The sequence below is a fragment of the Pan troglodytes genome, chromosome 6, assembly GCF_028858775.2.
Source record: "Pan troglodytes isolate AG18354 chromosome 6, NHGRI_mPanTro3-v2.0_pri, whole genome shotgun sequence".
Lineage (NCBI taxonomy): Eukaryota > Metazoa > Chordata > Mammalia > Primates > Hominidae > Pan > Pan troglodytes.
In genome coordinates this window covers 14,304,931-14,325,742 of record NC_072404.2, presented here as the reverse complement: position 1 = coordinate 14,325,742, position 20,812 = coordinate 14,304,931, and the positions used below count along the sequence as shown (strand labels likewise).

The window sequence follows — 20,812 nt, the reverse complement described above, 5'->3', positions numbered from 1 at the left end:
CACCAGATACCTAAATGGCTTTGCCTAGGATCCTAACTAATTGCTTGAATTCCCCACCATGAATAATCTGACCTATTAAATCAACATCATACATTCACAGTTCTACTCCCAAGGCCTTTACATCTCCTTACAAAGAGAGCTGTAAAACATGATGAAAAAATCAAGGCTGTCAATGAGATTCTAGCCTATCAAGGAACCAAGGCATTAAGGGAGATAAAAATGCCTTCAGTGGATATAATAAATCAAAAATGGGAATAGGAGGAATATTCAACAGGTCAATGGTACAGCTATTTAACTGAAGTTTCATCAGTGGTGGTAACATATTTAAAGAAAGAGTATATCAGAAAGACTGGATGGGCTTGTCAGCATAGAAAACTTGGATTCAGTTATTGGATTGCTAGAAAGGAAAGTACTCTAGTGTTTCAGATATTCTTCTCACAAGAAAAGGGTATATCAAAAACGTATTCTGGTGAGAGTCAGTTTATTTCTGAGTATCTATTAACTCTAGAATCACTGACAAAGTTCCATTTCCGGGCCTGGGACCAAATCAATTTCACCAGGCTGATGCAAACCGCGGGACATCTGAGTGGCTAATCAGTCAGTTTTCTTCTGTCAGCTTTTCCAGTAACTAACTGTGTACTGCCCAATTTTCATTCAAAAATTTTACCAGATTTTTAAGGAAAAGAGTTTGGGCTATGTTCCATGAGACATACCATGGTGAACCCTATGTACCCAAGTCCATGAGGACCCTGAATGCCTAATGGGGAAAGGATCATGAAAAAGAAATGGAAATACTCTTCTTGCCTATGCAGCAATCTTTCATAGCTCATGATCGACCTTTCTCAGTCAGCCATTTGAACATTGAATCACATGTAAGACGATGATATAATTTAATCATCCAAACCAGGATACTTCTGAATATAAGAGGAGGGTTGTTTTTAATATAGGCAATGGGCATAAAACAGAACTGTTCCAAGTAAACAGAGAAGTATTCTCTCACCATAGTTGTATGGCCTTTGCCACTGAAAAATTGTCACATACCTACTCAGACAAAAGACTAATGCTTTTTACTATCGAACAAAATCCAAAAGGTTTTGAAAAAGAGCAGTCTCAATTCGTTATTCAATAAACAAAATAATGTTCCAAAGACAGAAAAACTTGGGATGACATTGGTATGTTCATATTCCCAAAATAATTTGTTCAGCTCAAGGTTAGTAAGAAAAAGAAACTCCTACTGCTGCTGATAAAGCCATCTGTGCTTCGGAAGCGGCTGACAGGTGTCTCCAGAAGAAGCAATCAAAAGTCATTAGCGATCAAAATCATGACAATTAAATACAAGGATCTATCAGGGTCTTATTATCCAAATTGCAATAAAAATAATTCAGACACCCGCTCTCTGAAAGACAGAACAGTCACTTAACTTCCCAAGTCTGTTGGCTGCACTCTGTTATCAGGATTCCTAAACCCTAATTCCTGAGGGATCTACAAGAAAAAATAAGCAAAAGGAACACAGATGATAGTTGAAAAAAAAAAAAAAGCTAGATCCCTCAAAATCTTTCAAATGCATATTCTTCCACAGTGCAGATGTTCATCCAGACCACTTTTATAACTAAGGAAATATATTCTGGGAAGATTTGGCGTTTTTTAAAGTTCAAAGTTGAAAGCACACATTCTATAAATAAATCTACAATGAAGTGCTAAAAGGTTTATTTCTGACTTCTTATTTCACAAACTAGGAACTAGGCATTAAAATATTGGGTCATAAAATGCTTAAAAAGTAGATTACTAGAAACTAATAGAACACATTATTATCTATTGAGCCAATGATGGATCAAATGGCATTTTGAATTCTTGCGGAGAATATGAATATGACCTTCATGTATACCATTTACAGAAAGCAATTTTATTTACATTTTTAAATCCACGTAAAGGTGAAAGATGATACTGCTGCAAAATGGAACATTTAATTTTTTGCCCCAAGGCATAACTAAGCTCTCCCAAGGTCAAAAGTAGTACAAGACTGAAATGAAGCCAGACTCTCCTCCCTCATCTCTTACCAGAGGATTTCCACTTGGGGCAAAAGTGTCTTGGATCTACTTTTATTTTTCAGAGATAGATAAATTCCTAGATCCAACATAGACTGAATAATTCTATAAAATATTGTCAAGGAAGTTTTCTACTTCATCTTTACACATGCAGAATGCAATGAAAGACCTGTGCTAAGTTAGTTGGATGTCTGAAACTCTTTTGACTGTAAGGTTTTAAACTAAGCAGATTTGAAGTTTCATAGTTTGTAAAATTGTGCAAATATTTTACTTTAAAAAGAGTGTAGATTTGCATCTCCTTTTAAATCCAGTAAGCTGTCAGCACGGCAGGACTCATTAGATTAAATGCCACAGGAAAGTTAGAGTTTATGCTTTGTATATATGGTTTCCCCCTTAGAAATGAACTCTGCTCTTCTCTCCCCACCTCCTGCTGCCAAGACATGGCAAATAATTCAAAAAACATGACTGTGATTTGTTAGAAGAGATACAGATGTTATGTATCATTTTTAAATCTACTACAGATGACTGAGGGTTGTACTTTATGTCCCAGTCTGGCTTCTTACCTTACCCTGAGGCCCAGGGATCATTTTTCATATTGGTCAGGTCAATAGATGCAGACTTCCTAAAATGCTTGTGTCCCACGTGCCACGAGCAGAAGCTGCAGTCACAATCATCAGTATCAAGCTTGCATTTCTTAACTTTGTAACCCCATTTGATGGGAAGTCCCTAAAGAATAAAAACTGCATCTAATAAAACTACTTAACTACAGTAGTACCAACAGCAATTTTATGCAGACCCCAGTTCCCCAAATAAGATCTGCCCAAAGGAGGGAGAAAAAAAGAACTCTTAATTGAAATGGAAGGCAACAGTTATTTCTTTTGAAATATTTTTATGAGACTCTCCAACACAAACATAACATGGGTTAATGATTAAAAGCCCTGGCTCAAGAATAAGACTGCCTGAGATAGAATCTTGCCACCTTACACCAGACACACTCTCAGTGCCTCAATTTCCTCATCTATAAAATGGGTATTATCAACCATATCACTAGCATGAGCATATTAATGTATTAACAGTAAAGATATTAATATGACCTAATATTAATAGTACATGTCATCTTATAGGGTCATTAAAATAACTAAATGGAAAAAAAACTCCATGTTAAGATCCTGGCACAGTGCTTGCCTCAAATATAAACAGAAATATGGAACGTTTTATCCTTTCTAGTAGTCTTTACACCTTCCCCACTCTAATGTCAAATATACAACAAAATAGTGTTTTTGTGTAGGAACTCTTCTTGCATACCCAGGGCAATGCCTTGGAAGGGGGCATAGGGTAACCTATACAAGATATTTTTAGCAGCATATGAGAGGGATACTGTGGCTCTCATTCCACCAAACTGTTTCGACAAGTCCTTCCACGGAGTTAATGTGTCACACTCAGATATTCAGCTAGAATGAACTTCAATAGGAAAAAGCCCCCTGGCCAAAGGTCCCTGGACTTTGAAACCCAGTAGGCTATTATAAATTTCGATTATACTGTGTGCAAATTTTAAGATACTCTCAAATGTTAAAAGTAGTTTAAAGCAAATACTACTCACAAATTAATATTTAAAATCACATCTTAGTAAATGGCCATAGTGTTTGCCACATGGAATTAAAACATCACAAGGATTCTCATCTCAATTAGGCAATCTATTTATTGAGCCTATTGATGACTTGTCTCTTCATTTCCATAAACAATTGGCTAGTTGCTGTAGAAATGTCCTTTTTTTTTTTTTTCCCCGAGACGAAGTCTTGCTCTGTCTTCCAGGCTGGAGTGCAGTGGCACAATCTCAGCTCATGGCAACCTCCCCCTCCCAGGTTCAAGCAATTCTCTTGCCTCAGCCTCCCAAAGCTGGGACTACAGGCATGTGCCACCACACCCGGCTAGTTTTTTGTATTTTAGTAGAGACAGGGTTTCACCATGTTGCCCAGGCTGGTCTCAAACTCCTGAGCTCAAGCAATCCGCCCGCCTCGGCCTCCCAAAGTGCTAGGATTACAGGCGTGAGTCACCGCACCCAGCCAAATGTCCATTTTCTTCTGGCTGTAATCGTAAAGGTAACTATCCACTCTAAATACATATGGCTTTCTGGGCAGCACTGAGCAACTATATAGCCATCAACTAGCTGAAAGAAGGAAACAAAAAATATGGCCCTAGGATAGAATCAGCCCTTCTGTGTCATATTCATAAGGACTGTGCTGGAAGCACATGGGAACCTGGTCCGGAAACCCTTCTTTCTAAAATGTTAGCAAGACTTTTTTCTTTGTTAGTTCATCATTGCATTGTACCAGTCACCTTTCTAAGCTCTTTAAAATACATTAACTTTGTGAATTCTCAATAATAACTCTAATGGGTGGGAGGTATTGTCAGCCCCATTTCTCAAGTAGGGAAATTGAGGATTTGAGAAGTTAAGCTTGCCCAAAGTCACAGAATTAAGGAAATACTTTGCCATTACCTTCTCTTTTCTCCTAGCCAGTCTTTCACAATGCTGCTTCCCTTAAGAATTGCAGTGAGGGATCTGAGAGAGAGGTCCTGGGATAACTGAAAACAGGCCTGTTTTCTCTCTCTTATGGCCAGGTCCTCATTGGAGCCAAGTGAATTCAGTGTTGACACCTGGTTGGGTGCCGTGATATTATCCACCTGGCTGGAAGTTTGATGATGGTCTTTGGGAAAATATCAGCCACCTGGAGGCACGTGGCTTTGCCTTTAAAGTCTCTCACACTTTTGACCACTTGTTCGAGGAACATCAAGGGTGGGGGGGAATCCATCAATCTGTGCAAATGCATCTGGCCACATATTAATGTTAGTCACCCAAATTGTGAAGAATTTCAGTCAAGAATGCAAGGCAGGATTAAACACCTCAGGGCAAATCATTCACTCTTCATGCTTCCACACTTCAGAATGTTTATTCAAGAGGTGCAGATCCAAAAGTGGTAGCTCAGCTCATATGCCAGATCTGCATTTATTTGATAATAGCTAGATATTGTAGCTGCCTATTTGCTGCAGCTGTTCACAATTCTGCATTGTTAAACCGAAAGAAATAAGGTTGAAAAGCTAACACCAGGCACTCATCATTCAATTATATATTTCTTGTGAAAGACGCAAAAACTCTGCCATGTTCTGCAAAATCTCCACATCAATAGCAATTAAGTTCCACATCAAGACCAGAGAAATACTACACTGACCATGCATGAATAACTTCCTTTCACATGCAGTGGCTTGCATCTTTCTCTGCATTTAATTCTCTAACACAGTAAATGATGGTGCCCTGGTGAAAGAAACTATTCACAAATAACTGGAAAAAAATATGTGAGTAAAGGTGTTTTGTATCTTCAATTTCAGAGATTAGATAGACAGCTCTATTACTAACACCACAGCTGTTCCAACAACAAATCACAACTCATCATTCTGCAAACAGGCTTTAGAATTAAACTTAGGATTAATTACGGAATTTTCACTTAGAATTTCTCAAACAGAAAATATAACAGGTCTCATATAGCCCAGCTCATGCTTTTAAGAGTTTTCCATCAAGTATTGGGCAGCATCAGCAGTGCATCTAGCCAGTTGATAAGTCAGGGCACTGTTTCTGATTTAGAGGAGATGTTAACAGGATAGTGCAGTGGTCATTCTTATAAGAAAAAAAAAAGAATATTACTATTCTAGTTATCATTGGAATGAAATGGGGAGGGGAACAGCTTTTTAAAATGTCACCATGATTTTTAACCGTGTATAATTCTCAGTCCAGGAAGGTAAGAAAAAAAAAATGCTTCATTCCCCCAATATAAATATACAGTGAGGAAAAAAGGAAATCATAGTGGAATTTATGGCATTTCTTAGAGATCCATACACTATGTAACAGAATAAATGAGAAAATGTAGTTTTAATTTCTGTTTGGAGGAAGAAAAAAATAAGGACCTCAAATTGTGCCTGTGGAAAACAGGAAGAGATTTGGTTTTAATGATTTAACTACATTCAAAAAGTCTCATTTTTATTATGTTTGATGCTAAAATCAAAACCTCTATTCATTTATTCAAAAATGCATATAGAATATCAACAATACATAACTCATATATTGTTGATTATTTTAAGCAAAATATTAAAGCAATGTTAGAGAGGCCTTTTTCTTTCTTAGCCATGACTTCTTTGTGACCCATAAATTTCTTTGTATCTGGTAAGTTAAGAAAATGCATCATTCCTAAAATTTTGATTATGTACTTAGATGTTACCTTGGACTCTTACAATCACTTTCAAAACAGGTCAAGTACATAAAAGAAGGGACAACTCATGATTAGCATACCAGTGTTCATATCACTGCACTAAGACAGACAATAAATTTCCATTATATTGTCAAACTCACTCAAAACAATCAAATATTTCACTGAACCGTTTACAACTATTGATTGCACACCAAACCTAACTTTATATTCTTCCTATTTTAAGTAGATGCAATATTTTACAAGGGCTTCACAAGTAAGAGATTGTGAATGTAAAGCAGTCCATTAATTTCATATAAGCTGTTTTATATACCTATGGGCCTCTAATAACATCCAGCTACAAGGTTACAAGGAGAAGAATCATTTTCTAAAGTTCAGTTGAAGAGGTTGGAGTGCGCATGACTAAAATTTCAGCTATCATGCCATTGTAGTTCCTCTTTACCAAAATTGCTTTCATTCTGTAGCTGAAAACACTGACATAAACAGGACAACAGTGCAATGTCAGGTATCGGATTCCTACCAAGGAAATGGTACTTTCAAATCCATGTTGGAACAACTTATATGAAAACAAAAGAATTCTCCACAATTATTTTCCATGGAATCCTCTAAAGAGGTGAATACATAGAAACATATAACCTTGCTTTGCTTTGTGTATATGTGTATGTGTAATCTGTAAATGAAAAAGGCTCTTTAAAACCAGGAAATTTTCTCTAAATCTTTGTCGTAATTTTTGTGCCAATAACCTCTTAGAGAAGAAAGTGCCTCTTTCTTTTAGTCTGTGGTTTTCAATTGTATTAAAATTCCTGCCAATTTGTATCTTTATCTTAGCTCTAGAAGGCCCTGTTACACTATGTGTAAATTTATGCATTGTGGTGGGTTAGAGGCAGGGAGGCAGAAAAATGTAGGGCCCTGCAGCTGTTTCCAGTCACCTCTTTCTGCTCAGCTTCCTGCATCATACTGCACTTTACCATAGTGTACATTTTCAGTGAGTGGTAAGCCTGGCCTTTTGTTCCTCTAAGTTAGTACAAGCTAATAAATGTCTTTTTCGCTTTATTGGGATCTCTCTTTAAAGAGGCTTGACTGTGGGGTCTGATCTCAGAGAGATAGTCCTTTAGACTTGAGAAAAGTAAATTAAGAGGACAATTCTGTTAATATCAAAGCAGGCTTATTACTTCAATATAAGCACTTCCTTAATTTTCCTTTCTCAGCATGCTACATAAATATAAATAAAAGAGCTGTCCACTGGATGTAAGTTACATATATCTCACAGAGTTTAATTACAAAGCCTCTAAAAATGAAGAGGGTGGGAGGAAATGATGCCCTACATCATACAGTCCTAGTATTGTGTTGGCTAGCTGTCTCTGACCACAAGGAAACAAAGACACTCAGGTAATCACAATATGCCATAAAAAGGCTGGGCTCTGAGGAAAAGAAAATCCAAGAGAAGAGGGCAGATATTATTACTTTAATGCCTGGAAAGCCATAATTTTTAATTTTGTTCTCATTAATGTTATTATAAATACGATCATTTTACTGCAATGAAGGAGGAGTTAGGTTATTTTAAAACTGCTACATCCTGTCTTCTTTGCAGCGATTGATTCACTGTTATAAGGGAGGGGCGAGCTAGATGAAGACGTTGAAGATGAGGCACTGACAAATGCATACCACACACACACACCTCAGTTAACCCTAAGTACTATGGCATTGCAGGTAACTGCGAAGACACCTGTACAGGAATACAAGTTTCATCCCAGCAGCTGTCCACCGGGGGCATCAGGCAACTTCTGAGTGTGAAAAAGACTGTGCCAGGGAGGGTGGACTGCGGAAGAGAGGAGAAATGGGAATAGGCTTGTAATCCAGCAGGCAAGACCCTGGACAGTTCAGTGACCTCGGTGGGTGGAGGCGGGGCCTATACCCAGTCCTAGAAAACTAAAGCGGGTTGGCCCTTAAGCTAAAGGCCGAAATCTCGCCAGGGCCTCAGAGAATACCTCCGAGGCGTTGCGCCTAAACCTTCTCTTCCTCACCTTCCGACCGCTCTTTTCACCTTCTGATTCGTTCCCTTCTCGAGGGCTTGCCTTACGTCCGAGCTAACTTATGCTACGGGTTAATGGAGCATTACATGCCAGATCTCTGCTCCTTTAATACAGCGAGAATTTGCAGAATCGGGTGACAAGAAAAGGATTGACTCCTATGCTAAGGCAAGAGAAACGGACAGAACTTCCCAGCTAACCTTCGCCTTTGACATAGACAACCCCTAGCGCCAACGCTCGGTACTATCCGTCTTATTTCTGGATCAAATCAACGGTGTGACCGCTGCGGTGGAGGAACTGGGCGCACTTTAAGTGACCGCAGTGTCTGCTCTAGGGCGTGCAGACAGCCCCCAGGGGAGTGTGCAACAGCGGCCAGGGCAAGGGGCGAGGGAGGTAGGGCAACGTTGTGTGAGAATGAGTGTTTGTAGGGGGCGGTTGTTTGTCGTTGTTTGTTTGTTGTTGCGGTTTGGTAAGTAAAGAGAAATTCCACCCCCCCCACCCCGCTCCATCCTGGGTCTAATGATGATAGATTTCACGCTGCATCAGGCCCCACGCTGGCGAGCCTAACCACGGAAAATAATGAGGCTGCATCCCCCATTCGTCTGCATTAAAGGCGAGCCAGGAACTTTCGATAGCAAATATATCGATTTCCCTGCCTGGCCGTGGTTTGTCCTGCTCCCCGTGAATAATTACTGCGCCTTTAGAAATTCATAATAATTAGGACTCTCCCCACCCTCTCCCTCACCCCTGCGCGCCGCTAAAGGCGCCTTAGCCTGGAAGGCGCCTGGGTGGCTCCAGCCGTGTTCCTCGCCGGGGGAAGAGGGGCAGGAATCGCTTCTCCCCATAGGGTTTTACTCTTGCGAATAAGTTGGTTGCCTCAGTTTCCTTGTCTGTCAGTTGAGACTTTTACATTACTAAAGACACTTCTAGCTCTTCGTTACAGGCTTCACGTTTCTGTTTCGGGGGAGGGGTAGATTTAATGAACTGTGAAAGAATGGGAGACTGGGTAGGGGGAGAAGTTGGGGAAAAGAAGGATTCGCATAATCTCCGTGGTGATCACGTGACGCCGCAACCACGGAGTGTGGGAATGGAGAGGGGTGCAAGCAAGAGTTCCTGACCGCAGGTCATGCTGGGGACCTAGCGACTGGAGCTAGCTGCCCCCCGAATAACTGGAAGGGGTAGGCGGGTCGTCACAGTCGCGAGCGGGCCTTGAGGAGGTATCTGCGGAAACCGAGAGTGCTAACTCGACTTTAAGGACCCAGCCGGAGCGGCAGCGGGGGAGGGAGGCGCTACTGCTGGCACCGGGCGGGGGCGGAGCCTGTGGCGCTGGCCATGGTGCTGAAGAGTCGCTCTCCCGGCCCTGGCGTGCCCCACGCCCTCCTGCCCGCGATCAAATCTTATAGCCCGCGGCCTATCTCCCGAGAACTGCCGCTATCCAGCCCGCTGTCCCAAAAGCACCGAAGCTTGGTGGCGTCGACGAAAATTACCCAGAAACAGCGCTTTTGCATGGGGACTTGGGCTCCGGACGCGAGAGGGCTGCATCTGTGTTTCCATAAACCTGTCGGGATCGCTCGAGGTCACCTGCGACTGAAAGCAGACAATAAAGCGCGCAGCTGTGGCGGCGGCCACTACGGCTGGGAAACCCCGGGGCCTGAACACTGCGGCTTTGGTCAGCGGACTGAGTTTCCGAAGGGAGGGTATGAAGCCTACGTCGAAAAAAGTTTCTTGCTTCTTGTAGAAGAAGAAGGAAAACGGCCTTTTAAAGTCAATGTGTGAGGACGGGGTCTAAGACATAGGGTGGGATGTGTGAGCCGGATGCCCTCTCCTTCCGGTGTGGCGAGGACGCGCGGCCTCCCCCTGCGCCCTTAGCCGCGGCAGCTAGGATCCTTCGCTTCAGAATCCATTAGGGCGGCGGGGGTGATGGCGAGGCGCGGCCAGAGGCAGGTTCAGCGGGGACGCGCAGAGCCCCCGCAAGCCAGTTTCTAAGGAAACACTCAGTTTTCTAAGCAGCAATTTGTCTTATTGTGGGAGAAAGAAACAGTACAAGAAAAGCCTCCCGGTTCTCCATTCTCATGCAGATGAGGATGCGCTCTGGATGCGGCCTGTGTCTCCCCCTCCCCATCGTATTTCCGGCTTGAACGAGTAAAATACCCTCATTAATTTATAGGAAGAAGGAGCTAGGAAAGCTTTTCGCAAGCCGTGGCCCGAGAGGCGCTACTGTCTTGCTGCTCCTGGGACCCCACTGCTTGTGCCGTCCCAACACCCTGGCTCCCAACGCCATCTCGCTTTCCACCACCCCGAACCCCTGACTAGACGCCTAAGGAACTTTCGGCAACAGAGGGCACCGGAGCAAGAGAATCCCCTCCCCGCCCACCCCCACAGACCCCCTGCCGGCTCCCACGTCCGCAATCAATAAAATATACTAGGGAAAGCTGTTTACAGAGGAGGTAATTAGGTTTTCATCCCGTAGCAGAAACGCAGCGCGCTCATCAGAAGTTTAAACAACAGCCACCAACATGCGAGGGCAGGGCAAACTTGGAAAATGCGCAAACGCGCTCTTGGGCGCGCGGAGGGGTTTGAAGAAGCCGCCAATATATATCATCTCAATAAAAAGCCGCTCTTGGAAAGCTTGCATAGTAATTGAGACGGGCGCTCTTTTCTGATCTGGGTTGGCATTTCCTCATCTCGAGCTGACAGAGCCAACTCAGGAAATTGCTGGTAATATTCATCTGGGGAGCACTTTCATTAAACGTAATTCATTCGACTTTCACAATAAATTGAGTGACATCCTTACAGCGGAACCTTTTTATCCTTGATTAAGTGCTTGCCAAGCTTTGGTTTCCCACTTTATTGTCACATTCCTTCAAGCAGAGTCGTCAACATGCCAATCTGAGGCAGAAAAATGCGCGCGCTGTGTTTACCAAGCTCCGGGAGGGGTTTAGTGCTGACATCCAGAAAAAGAGCTGGTCGGGAACTTGACTAGTGGATAAATCAAGACTGAAACTTCCTGCACATACGCGACGGGACCAGGCAAATAGTGGCTAAGAGAATGCAGAGGGAGGCGAGAGTGCAGACCCGCTTTGAGACTCGGCTGCACCATGAAGCCGCTGACCCAACCGCTCTCGGCTGGCAGGCTCGCCTGCCTTTCCTTAATTAGAACGGCGAGGACTGTTAAGGTCTTAAAATGAGATCTGAAGCCCCTAACGGACAATGGTTGCCCAAGAGGAGCTTTCCTGAATCGAATCAAAGCTAGACACTTTTTATTTTTAAAAAAAATCAGAAAGAACGCACACTTCCTAACTTCCCACTTGAGAGCAGGCAAACTTTCAGAGCTTCCATCACTTGCTTTACAGGAGCGCAAGAAGAGTGTTATTCCTCATTCCCGAAATTCCCTTTTGACTCGCAGCCGAATTATTTGAGGGCTCTTCAGATCCAGGAATTCCAGGTGAAGCTGACAAGCACCTTGGTATTCCAGGACTGGGAGGATGGGGAAGGCATCTCTTTGCCAATGCGAGGCTCCTTCTTCCCCATCGCCCCCCTAGTCAACTCCCCACCCCCTGTAAAATCAAAGAAGCTCAGGGCAGAAAATTTCTTATTTGAAAAAGCAATATCCAAATGCTTTCGTCACTCAAATGCCCTTTCGAAAATATTGTCGACGACGGTTATTACCCGGACAATGCTGTCAATTTCTGTAGTCTGCAGAAAATCTTTCCTCAGATAGAAAAATAGGACATTGGGCACCTATCTCAAAAAAACATCAACCAATTTCCCAGCCACCTGATATATTTTTCACCCAGACAACACTTTCATTAAGGAAGAAATAGCCGTCAACAATTCAAAGCCAAATAGAAATCAACTTCGCACAGAGGAGCCACGAATTTAACGGCTTTCCGAAAAAATACCGCTGAGAAAGTTGGAGCAATCCTGGTTCTCTCCGAATACTAAAGTCAGCTTCTCTAAAGCTGTCACTAGAAGGCCTCAGACCAAGATAATCCTTCTGGAAATGGGGCAGAAAAGTGTCCCACCCAAGTGCTTCCCACACACTTGGGCGAGCTGCTTTCTTGGTCAATGGAAAGTTGAACATTTCAGGGAAATGCCTAGAATAGTAGCAACTTCTGTGTCCCCCAGAGCTCAGGAATACATCTTAAAACTGATGAGTTCTAAGGCTGTGCTGCTGGGGTAGAGGGCCTTCCAAAAATCTAGTCTGAATCCTGTATCTATCTGAAAGACTGGTCTGTAGTAGAAGAGTCAGGAAATGCAGTGGAATGAGAAAATTTTAGTACTGCCTCCAAGAACTAGCCTTAATAGGGAACACTTAATAGCCACTGTCAGGAAATTTATTTTATTTTGTTTATTTTCAGTAAGAAGCTCAAATTGATTAGAATTTTCAGTGTGCAGCTGGCTTAATTTTTAAAGAATGAGAAGCACACATACCTAGTCCAAAGAAAAGACATTGCTGGTCTCTCTCCCTCTGCTTTTCCCCCAGCTCCAATATACCTTAACAGCCATCTTCATAATGAGTGGATTTCACCCAAATGGTCTAGCTTTTAACAGTGCAGAGGTAGTGGTCCCATAGATACACTAATTACTCTCCAAACTCTATTAAACAATTGGTGTAGAATTCACATTTTAAGGATATCCCAAATTTGAGAGAATAGATGGCTCATAATGTTGTGGCACAAGTTTAGAAAGGATTTTTAATTCCCACCTATTTTGATTTAGAAAGCACCTCGATATTAGCAATTTAATTCCTAGCAGAAATGGTGGGACCCCTTCTCATTAGAATAGAGCTGTGGATGGGTGACTAGTCACAGTAACATTATACAATGCCTTGTCAGATGCATTGGATTCAATTTCTGAGTAACTTTTTCATTAGCATGCTCAGAAAGTGCTCATTAGACTCACCTCTCTAACTGAGAATTACCACAGGTGAGCCCCCAAACAGAATGCCACACCCTGTGGGAGATGCTCTCCTGGTGTCCTGGCCTATCCTTCTACTTGATCCAATGAGGCTGATTCAAGTTAGAACCCCCACTCTTCACAGTAAGAAACCATATTTTTCTAGCTTATTCAATATATACTTCAATAAAGTTAAAATGCTATCATCCTGCCATCCCATTGTATCATACTGAAAATATCCTGGAATTGGTCCAGGAATAATAAGAGTATAAAGATTGCAAAACTTTTTTTTATTATTTTTAATAAGCATTGTTAACCATAGACTTCTCTCCTATTGAATTCAGGCTTTTAAATCTGCAATACATAACATTCAATAGTCTGAAATTTTATTTACCTTTATTTTTAAAAGTTAGTTTCCCACCCCCATGCATTTATGGCTGGAGCTTGTCCTGTGGTGGATTTTGAGTATTCCAGCTAACATGCTTCAGACGGTAACTCTGTGGGCACATATCTAATTAGTTTCCCTTTAAAGTACTAAAATAAGCTTCTATTTTGAACTAGGACAGACTTATCTCTCAAAAAACACAAAAATCCTCAACCTAAAGCATTCAAAGAATCCCAGGCCCAGAAACATACTTTGCAAACATTCACCCAAATACAGGTAGGAAACTGTGGCTTGGTGTGGGGCATTGACCTACTGCAGAGTTTTCATAAGAAGTTATTCTCAAATTTGGGGGTATTTAAGGTATTCTCTTTAAACAGAAGCCTAAATATTTCTTTAGGAGATAACTAGACAAGCCTTGTTTCCTGGAGTTAATGTGGTGATTACTCCCTGGGAAACATAACTAGGATACCATGGGCTTAAAGGTCAAGGTGCACTGAGATATCAGCTAAGAGGTAAGGCATTAACAGAGTGATGCAGGCACTTAACTAGTGGTGTGAGCTCACAAAGACAAAAATTATCCATCAAATTCTTCCCTGGCTTATGTCAGTTCAAGAGAAAATTAAAATAATGATTTTGCCACTCTTGCCTTCTTTGAATGTAACTTAAAGCAGCTCCTGACAATCTGTATGCATCCAGTGCAGGTTCTTACAAAGGGATAAGATCTTCCAATGTGCAGCTACAAACAAATAATCAATCCAGTTAACTGTATCTGGTATTTAATGAAATAGATGAAGAAAGAAGCCTTGATCACTTCTTGATCGGGTCATTGCCCTAGAGTTTTAATCAAGGCTCTCTACTTCTTTATTTGCCTAAAACCATCCCGAAATGACTGCCCAATTCACCCTTTTAAATTCATTTCCATGGTAGAAGTCAGCTTTTTGCTCCTTCAGGAAAACAGCTCGGAATTCTGCTGGCAAATATCTATGGGATTACAATCCCTGGAAATACTGCCTTGGGTCACAGCCATCAGCTGTAGTTTTTGTGGTGCATGTGGTTTCTAGTCCCCGACACACAAAAGTACTTTAGATTGGAGAAAAAAGAATGGACTTCTAAATCGCCTTCTCTATTTTATTGTTCACATTTCGTATTGTTTTGAGTGAAATTGGAAAAATTGTCTCCTTTCTCTGTATTGCCAAAAGGCATTCAGGTAATGAAGTCTGTAACTAAACGGTAATTGAATCAGCATAATTTGCACACTGAATGGTTTTCAAATGCTCCCAGTTTACAATTAAAGGAGAATTAATGCGCTTGTTGTTGAGAACGCAGCGCATTAGAATAAATCCAGCACTGTTGTTGTAATGAGTGGAAAACGGTTTAACTGCCAACAAACACATTTAAAATTTAACACAACGTATTGATTTCACTTCTGCTTTTGATAGATTATTTTCCAGACTATCGAAATACTTGCTCCAAGCAATAAACTGCACCATAGCCACAAGCCCTTGCCGTGTGTGTGAGCACAGCCCAAGGACGTAAGAACAGTCCTCAAGTTCAGGTCATGCGTAAAGGTATGCAGAGGAAAAGGGCAAGCGGGTTACGATGGTCAAGGGAATCCTTAAAATTACCTCCCCCCCGCCCCCGTCGCTTTCACTTTGCATTCCCTCCCCCCATCTCTCCATAAAAAAATTCTATATTTCTTCTGGCCAAACTTTCTGCCCCCATCCATGGTCTCTCAATGTCAGTGGGCTTACTGAACACAGGTGGGGGTGAAAATGATTGAAGATGGGAAATGGGAAGGACACTTTTTGCATTCCGCCTGCGTTCCAGCGGGTAAAGGCACAGACTTCGGTGACAGAGTCAGAAAGGCTGTTCTTTTGGATTGGCTGCCCTGGCTTTCACCTATTTACCCCAAGGTGTCCTGTGGGCGAGGACGCTGATGCGCAGCGCCCTCTGGCGTCCGCGGCTGCTACGGTCAGGCGATAAAGGTGCAAAGACAGGCAACATTGAGGGTTCTTGGATTGAAGCTGAAATCGGTTAAATACACATTCACACACACATATATATATACGTAGTCACTCACATACACAGAATTCACACAACTCGCAGCTTTGCAGTCACATGCACCAGGGCAACGGCCGAGAAACGCTGTCAATTGTAGGGATGGCAATTTTCAGGCTTCTGGGTTCTATCTAAGGCTCTTGGGATTGAGGAGCGCCAGTATCACCTCCAATCAGAGGTGTAGCCCATCAGAGAGTTCGGGCTGCTTTAGCGCACCTCACCCCTAGACAGAACATAGCGAGCCCTCGGTGCACTCCCGCAGCCCAGGATGGGCTATGGGGGTCGGGACACTGAACACAACTTCACCAGCAGGGCACAAGTGTCCCTTACCCCCATTCCCCCATTCCCACCCCAGAAGCCAGACCTGAAATATCTCATTCTCCTTGTCTCAACATGGCACAAACAGCTTCCAATTCACCACAACAAATCTCTTCAACCAGGAACCGAGTTCCAGCAGCGTACAAAGTCCAGCCCCCCGGAAAACTCTGCTACTGAAGGACAAGGACCGCGGCTTTGTTTAGAATACTCTCCCTGGCGACAAGGCCTACCATTCCCTAATAATGGACTAGTCACTGGAGATGGGATTTAGTTATTTGATGAAAAGGGGAGGTCGAGACGAGAGGAAGGTGGACATGTTTGCTGGAGTATCTCTGACCTAACTCCGATTGCTTGCAGTACCCCTGATAGTTAAACTTATCCTATCGGAACCCTTACAAGTCAAAGAAAGTTAACTGCGCTTCTTTATGTGTCTCATCTCCAAATCGGGGAAGTGGGTGGGTAGATTCACTTTTAAACTCACAGACCTGGGCAGATTTGTTCTTTCCACCACCCAACTACACCCCCACTTCCCTTCGTTTAAACTCTGTGCATGAGCTACTGAGAGTTCCTGCCTTCCACTTCTTCTCGTTGGCCCTCTATCACATAAAGCACCCCATCTCACTACCTCCTTGGGTTTAGGGTGTCTGGGGCGCCCTAGCCTCTTTCAAGAATCACGCGCAGGAGACTGGGGGATTGGAGCAGAAAATGGGGTGGGAACCCCGGAAAATCCGCAGGAATCCAGAGACCAGCTTGCCAAAGTTGCTCCAACACAGCTGCTAGGAAGCTGCTCTCGCTGAACTGGCGGCGTAACCCTTCTCCCGCGTGTTCCCAGTTTCCTTGCCTCCCGGCCGGGGTAAGAATGCGAAAGCCCCGAACCCTCCAAGACTTACCAAGTAGACGGTGGGCTGCAGGAGGAAAAGCACGTACCAGCACGCAGCCTGCATTCTCCCGCGTCTCAAACTTCCTTGGCGGTGCCTTCTTTGAGTCTTTGTTCCTTCAGAAACATAGATCCACCTGACATCCACTTTACAGAGCAAGGAGCGCTCTCAGCAGCCTAGATGCAAATAAAATTAGACATCCCATGACTACGCGGGCAAGGTTAGGCTTGACAATCAAGCGGGGAAAGGGGGTCGTAGCGGGGAGTGGGGGACCAAAAAAAAAAAAAGGGAGGGAGGGTACGAAAAATTGAAAAGCGAGTAAATCCAGCGCCTGAGACCAGCAAGCGCGCGGTCCGCAGCTGGGCAGGCGGGCGGGCGGACGAGAGGGAGGGTGAGGGGCTCCTTGCCCCCTGCGCTCCTCGGGTGCGAGTTCCCAGGCGGTGGAGCACACTGAGCCGCGTGCAGGCTGGTTCGGAGCCCAGCCTTCTCCGGCAGCGAGACCTGCCCTAGTGTTGGGTGGCCCGGCGGCTCGGACTAAAGGCGGCGGCTGGTTCTTCGCCAGCCCTGGCAGTGCTCACACACGTACACACCAGCAGAGAGAGATAGAGGGGAAAGATAAAGGGAGAGAGAGATTGAGCGAGGGGGGCGCGGTGAGAGGAAGGGGTAGGTAGAACTGACCGCGATTAGGTGCTAGGTATCTCAACACGTTCGGTGAAGTGGGGGTGGGGAAAGAGAATGCAATTTGCATACAGGAAAGCAGGGCTCAGTTTACCCATTCGAACCCCTGGCGCACACAGAGATACCCACGAATGCTCACAGTCACATCTCTAGCACTACTTTTTTCGAGCCAAAGGGTACAGCCGGTCGCTAACTTCTAGAGAAGAAGCCTCCTCCGAGCTGTGAGGGTCACCTGCCAGGCTTGTTCTCTTTCCTAACCAGCGCCCCTCGCTGCCGTCCCTTCCTCGTGCCCACCACCCCGCTCCCAGGTGTATCCTCCGGGAACAGTGGAGGCAAAGGGTACGTACCGCACAGGACTTGGGGCGAATCCTGCGAGAAGGGACAGCTCTGGGCAGGCTCCATGGAGGAGCTACTCGGGCCTGGCGTCTCCAGCGCCCCGGACGTGCCCTCCCAGGCGCTCCGTCTCCATGCTCGAGCGCAGACGGGTCCGGCTGCCTCGTCCAGCTTTGGCGGAGTCGCCGTCCCAGTGCCCGGGTCGCGCTCAGGATTGGTTCGCGGGAGCCAAGGCTTGGCACAGTTGGATTCACGGTGCAGGAAACTTAAGAGGCAAGAGAGGGAGGGAGCAGTAGAGGAGGAAAGAGAGGAAGACAGAAAGGGAGGGAGAGCAAGAGGGAGGGAGAGAGGGGAATGCGCCGGGCTGCTGCACCGGACGGACTGGGACTGCCAGCGCTGGCACCCGGACGAACAGTCCAGGACTCTCGGCTTCCCACAGCTGCCTGAGGATGGTGGAAATGACTTAAGGGGGGGAGACTGAACAAGTCCTCTGGACTTGAAGTTGAGAGATAAGACACTGGCCTTTCGGAAGAAAAGAGAACCACACGGCAGACGAGAGCAGTCCGAGTTTCTGAGGGAGGGGTGGGGTGGCGAGAATCTGGAGCCTGCGGCACACGGAGCAGCCGTACCTCTACCCGCGACGCTGGGAAGCCCAGGAGCCGGTCCCCAGTGGAGTCCCGGGCGCTGTCCCTGGTGCTGCCCGGCCACCCGGGGACGCTCTGGAGCGCTTTGGGTTTCCGGCGGCCGCGGTGGTCGTGGTTTCTCCGCAGAGCCGCGGCTTGGCACGCCTACCTTCCCGACACGGACAATTACTTTGGCACGTGGGTGAATGATTCCTCAAAGACTAATTAGTACCCTGTGTAAACAGATCCGGCTCTCAGGCTCTCGCGGGCTGGGCCCACAGGGACAAGTGGCTCCCGCGGTGTCTTCGGTGGCCGCAGCGCCCCCTTCCCGGGGGGCGTAGGGAAGATGGCAAAGCCCAGGGGAGTGGCGGGAAGAGCAGCCCGGAGTAGCGTAGGGCGGGGAAGGGCGCGGGAGGGTGCAGGGCGCCCCTGCCGGCCTCGAGCGCGGACGCCGGGCGCCTCCGACCTGTGGCTGCCGGGCCGGAGGCGGGGGAGCCGCAGACTGCCAGCCATTCAGCTCGAGACAGCCGAGAGGACTGGGCGACCTTGGGCTCTGGACTCCTCGCCGCCGGCTGGGCTGAGCGTGAAGGGGGAGGAGGAGGACGGGGGATGCTTCGAGCCGTCACCACCTCCCTCGCTACTGACACCTCCCACTCAACCAGCGTCTCCCAGACCCGGCCTCTGTGCTCCGGCTCTGGCTGTCTCTGTCTTTCTCAGTCTCTCCCTTACTGTCCCTATTTCTCAGTATCTTTCTCACTCCCTTTCTCTCTCTGTCTCCTTCTTCTGTCGTTCTTGTGGTCTGCGTCTGTGTCCCTCAGCATCTTTCTGCCTTTTTCTGCCTTTCTGTGTGTCTCACTCAGGATTTCTGACTCTAGGTCTCTGTATCTCTGTGCCTCTACCGTGTCCCTGCCATTCCCCCTCAAACCCTGTTTTGTTTTTTGCCTTTTTTTCCTCCACCCTTCCAGTGCACCACCACCAGAGCAGTTTCACCAGTCTTGGGAGACAGCCAGGACCAGCTTCTTCTGGTGCTGGTGGGGTTGCCAGTGCTCCTTGAACTTGCCCAAATTCAGGGCACAAATCGGAACCCGGAAGAGGGTATCTCTTCCCCAACCTTGCCCATTGCATCTCCAAGCCTGCCCTTCACCAGAGCCTCTCCTGGGGTGATGCACATATCCATATCAATCTGTAGGAATTGTATGGAAATTTATCTCAGGAACCTGAGTTAGTGACATCAAAATCGAATTGTGATATTTAATGAGTCTGGAATGTCCTTTCCTCAAGTGTGGCTGTGGACACTCTGGCAGGTCTGGGCCTAGATACAGTGTACACTCTAGACAATAGGTCCCAGGCTGAATTCCCCTGGATGATGGAGACCACCCCTCAAACAAGGCAGTGACAATCAGCAGAGCCACCCAGTCCTGCAGCAGAGGCAAGAGGAGCCCCACTGAGACCTTCCCCTGGAATCAGATCTCCAAAGACCTCCAAATTAGATCCCCACTGTAGAACATACCTACCAGCACTTTGAGGTCTACACTCTCCCTTCCAGCTAAAAATAACTCTTTAAAGAGCAAGCTCTTCTAATCTCAAAAGTTGTACTCTGCTGCTGTGACCTCCTGGAATTCATTGGGGGCATATGCAGAATAAAGCAGTGAAGCACACCTTCTAACTGGGTCTCTGAAAATCCACTTCAGAAAAAACGCACATGTACATATAGCATAATTACAACGTTTTCTTGACTATTTTCACTTACCAGCTATTTCATTTTCTTAAAAACTTTAAACTTTAAAGAAGAAAAATTAAAGTATTGGGGCACCCGTATCTGAGGCCAAATGGTCAAAGCAGGGGCAAAAAAAGCTTTGTCTAATTCCATCCTCTAGGATTCATGAGGCTATCCTAAAATTGATTCCTATTTGTACAGGAGCTCCCAGGCCTCCCAGACCGGAGTGTAGAGCTGGAGCAAATGTTGCCTGCCTCTATCTGGATGCCCAGCTACAACGCTGTCAGAGCTGAACTTCTGTCTGACCTTTGGGAAAATGAGAAAGAATCCGGCTAGCTTTGGAATATACCAAGTTCTTTTCTAAGCCTTACTTTAAAAACATTCTGCTTCTAGTGCCATTTAGCCTTAAAAAAATACTGCTTGTGAAATAGAAAGATGATCAGAGACCTTAAAATGTCTGTCTGAATGGGACTGATTATTTAAGAAAAGCACCACAGGCTACCTAGTAATGGGAACAGGTTTGACACTTTGTTCTATGACACAGGATGCCAAAGAGCTTTTTCTGTTAATGACCTGAGATCTTCTTCCCAGA

General features: G+C 45.2%; 1 protein-coding gene across 1 annotated transcript in view; it reads right to left on the bottom strand.

The window, feature by feature from the left end:
* NXPH1 (neurexophilin 1) overlaps positions 1-19,041 on the bottom strand; it is a 313,049-nt gene extending 294,008 nt beyond the window's left edge. Inside the window, exons 1-2 of the mRNA XM_009452654.5 lie at positions 17,895-19,041; positions 16,882-17,045 (exon numbers count right to left, since the gene is read on the bottom strand). Of these exons, the coding sequence (XP_009450929.1) occupies positions 16,882-16,935 (54 nt within the window). The 5' untranslated portion in view covers positions 16,936-17,045; positions 17,895-19,041. The remainder of the gene's footprint in view (positions 1-16,881; positions 17,046-17,894) is intronic.
* Positions 19,042-20,812: the final 1,771 nt, after the last annotated feature.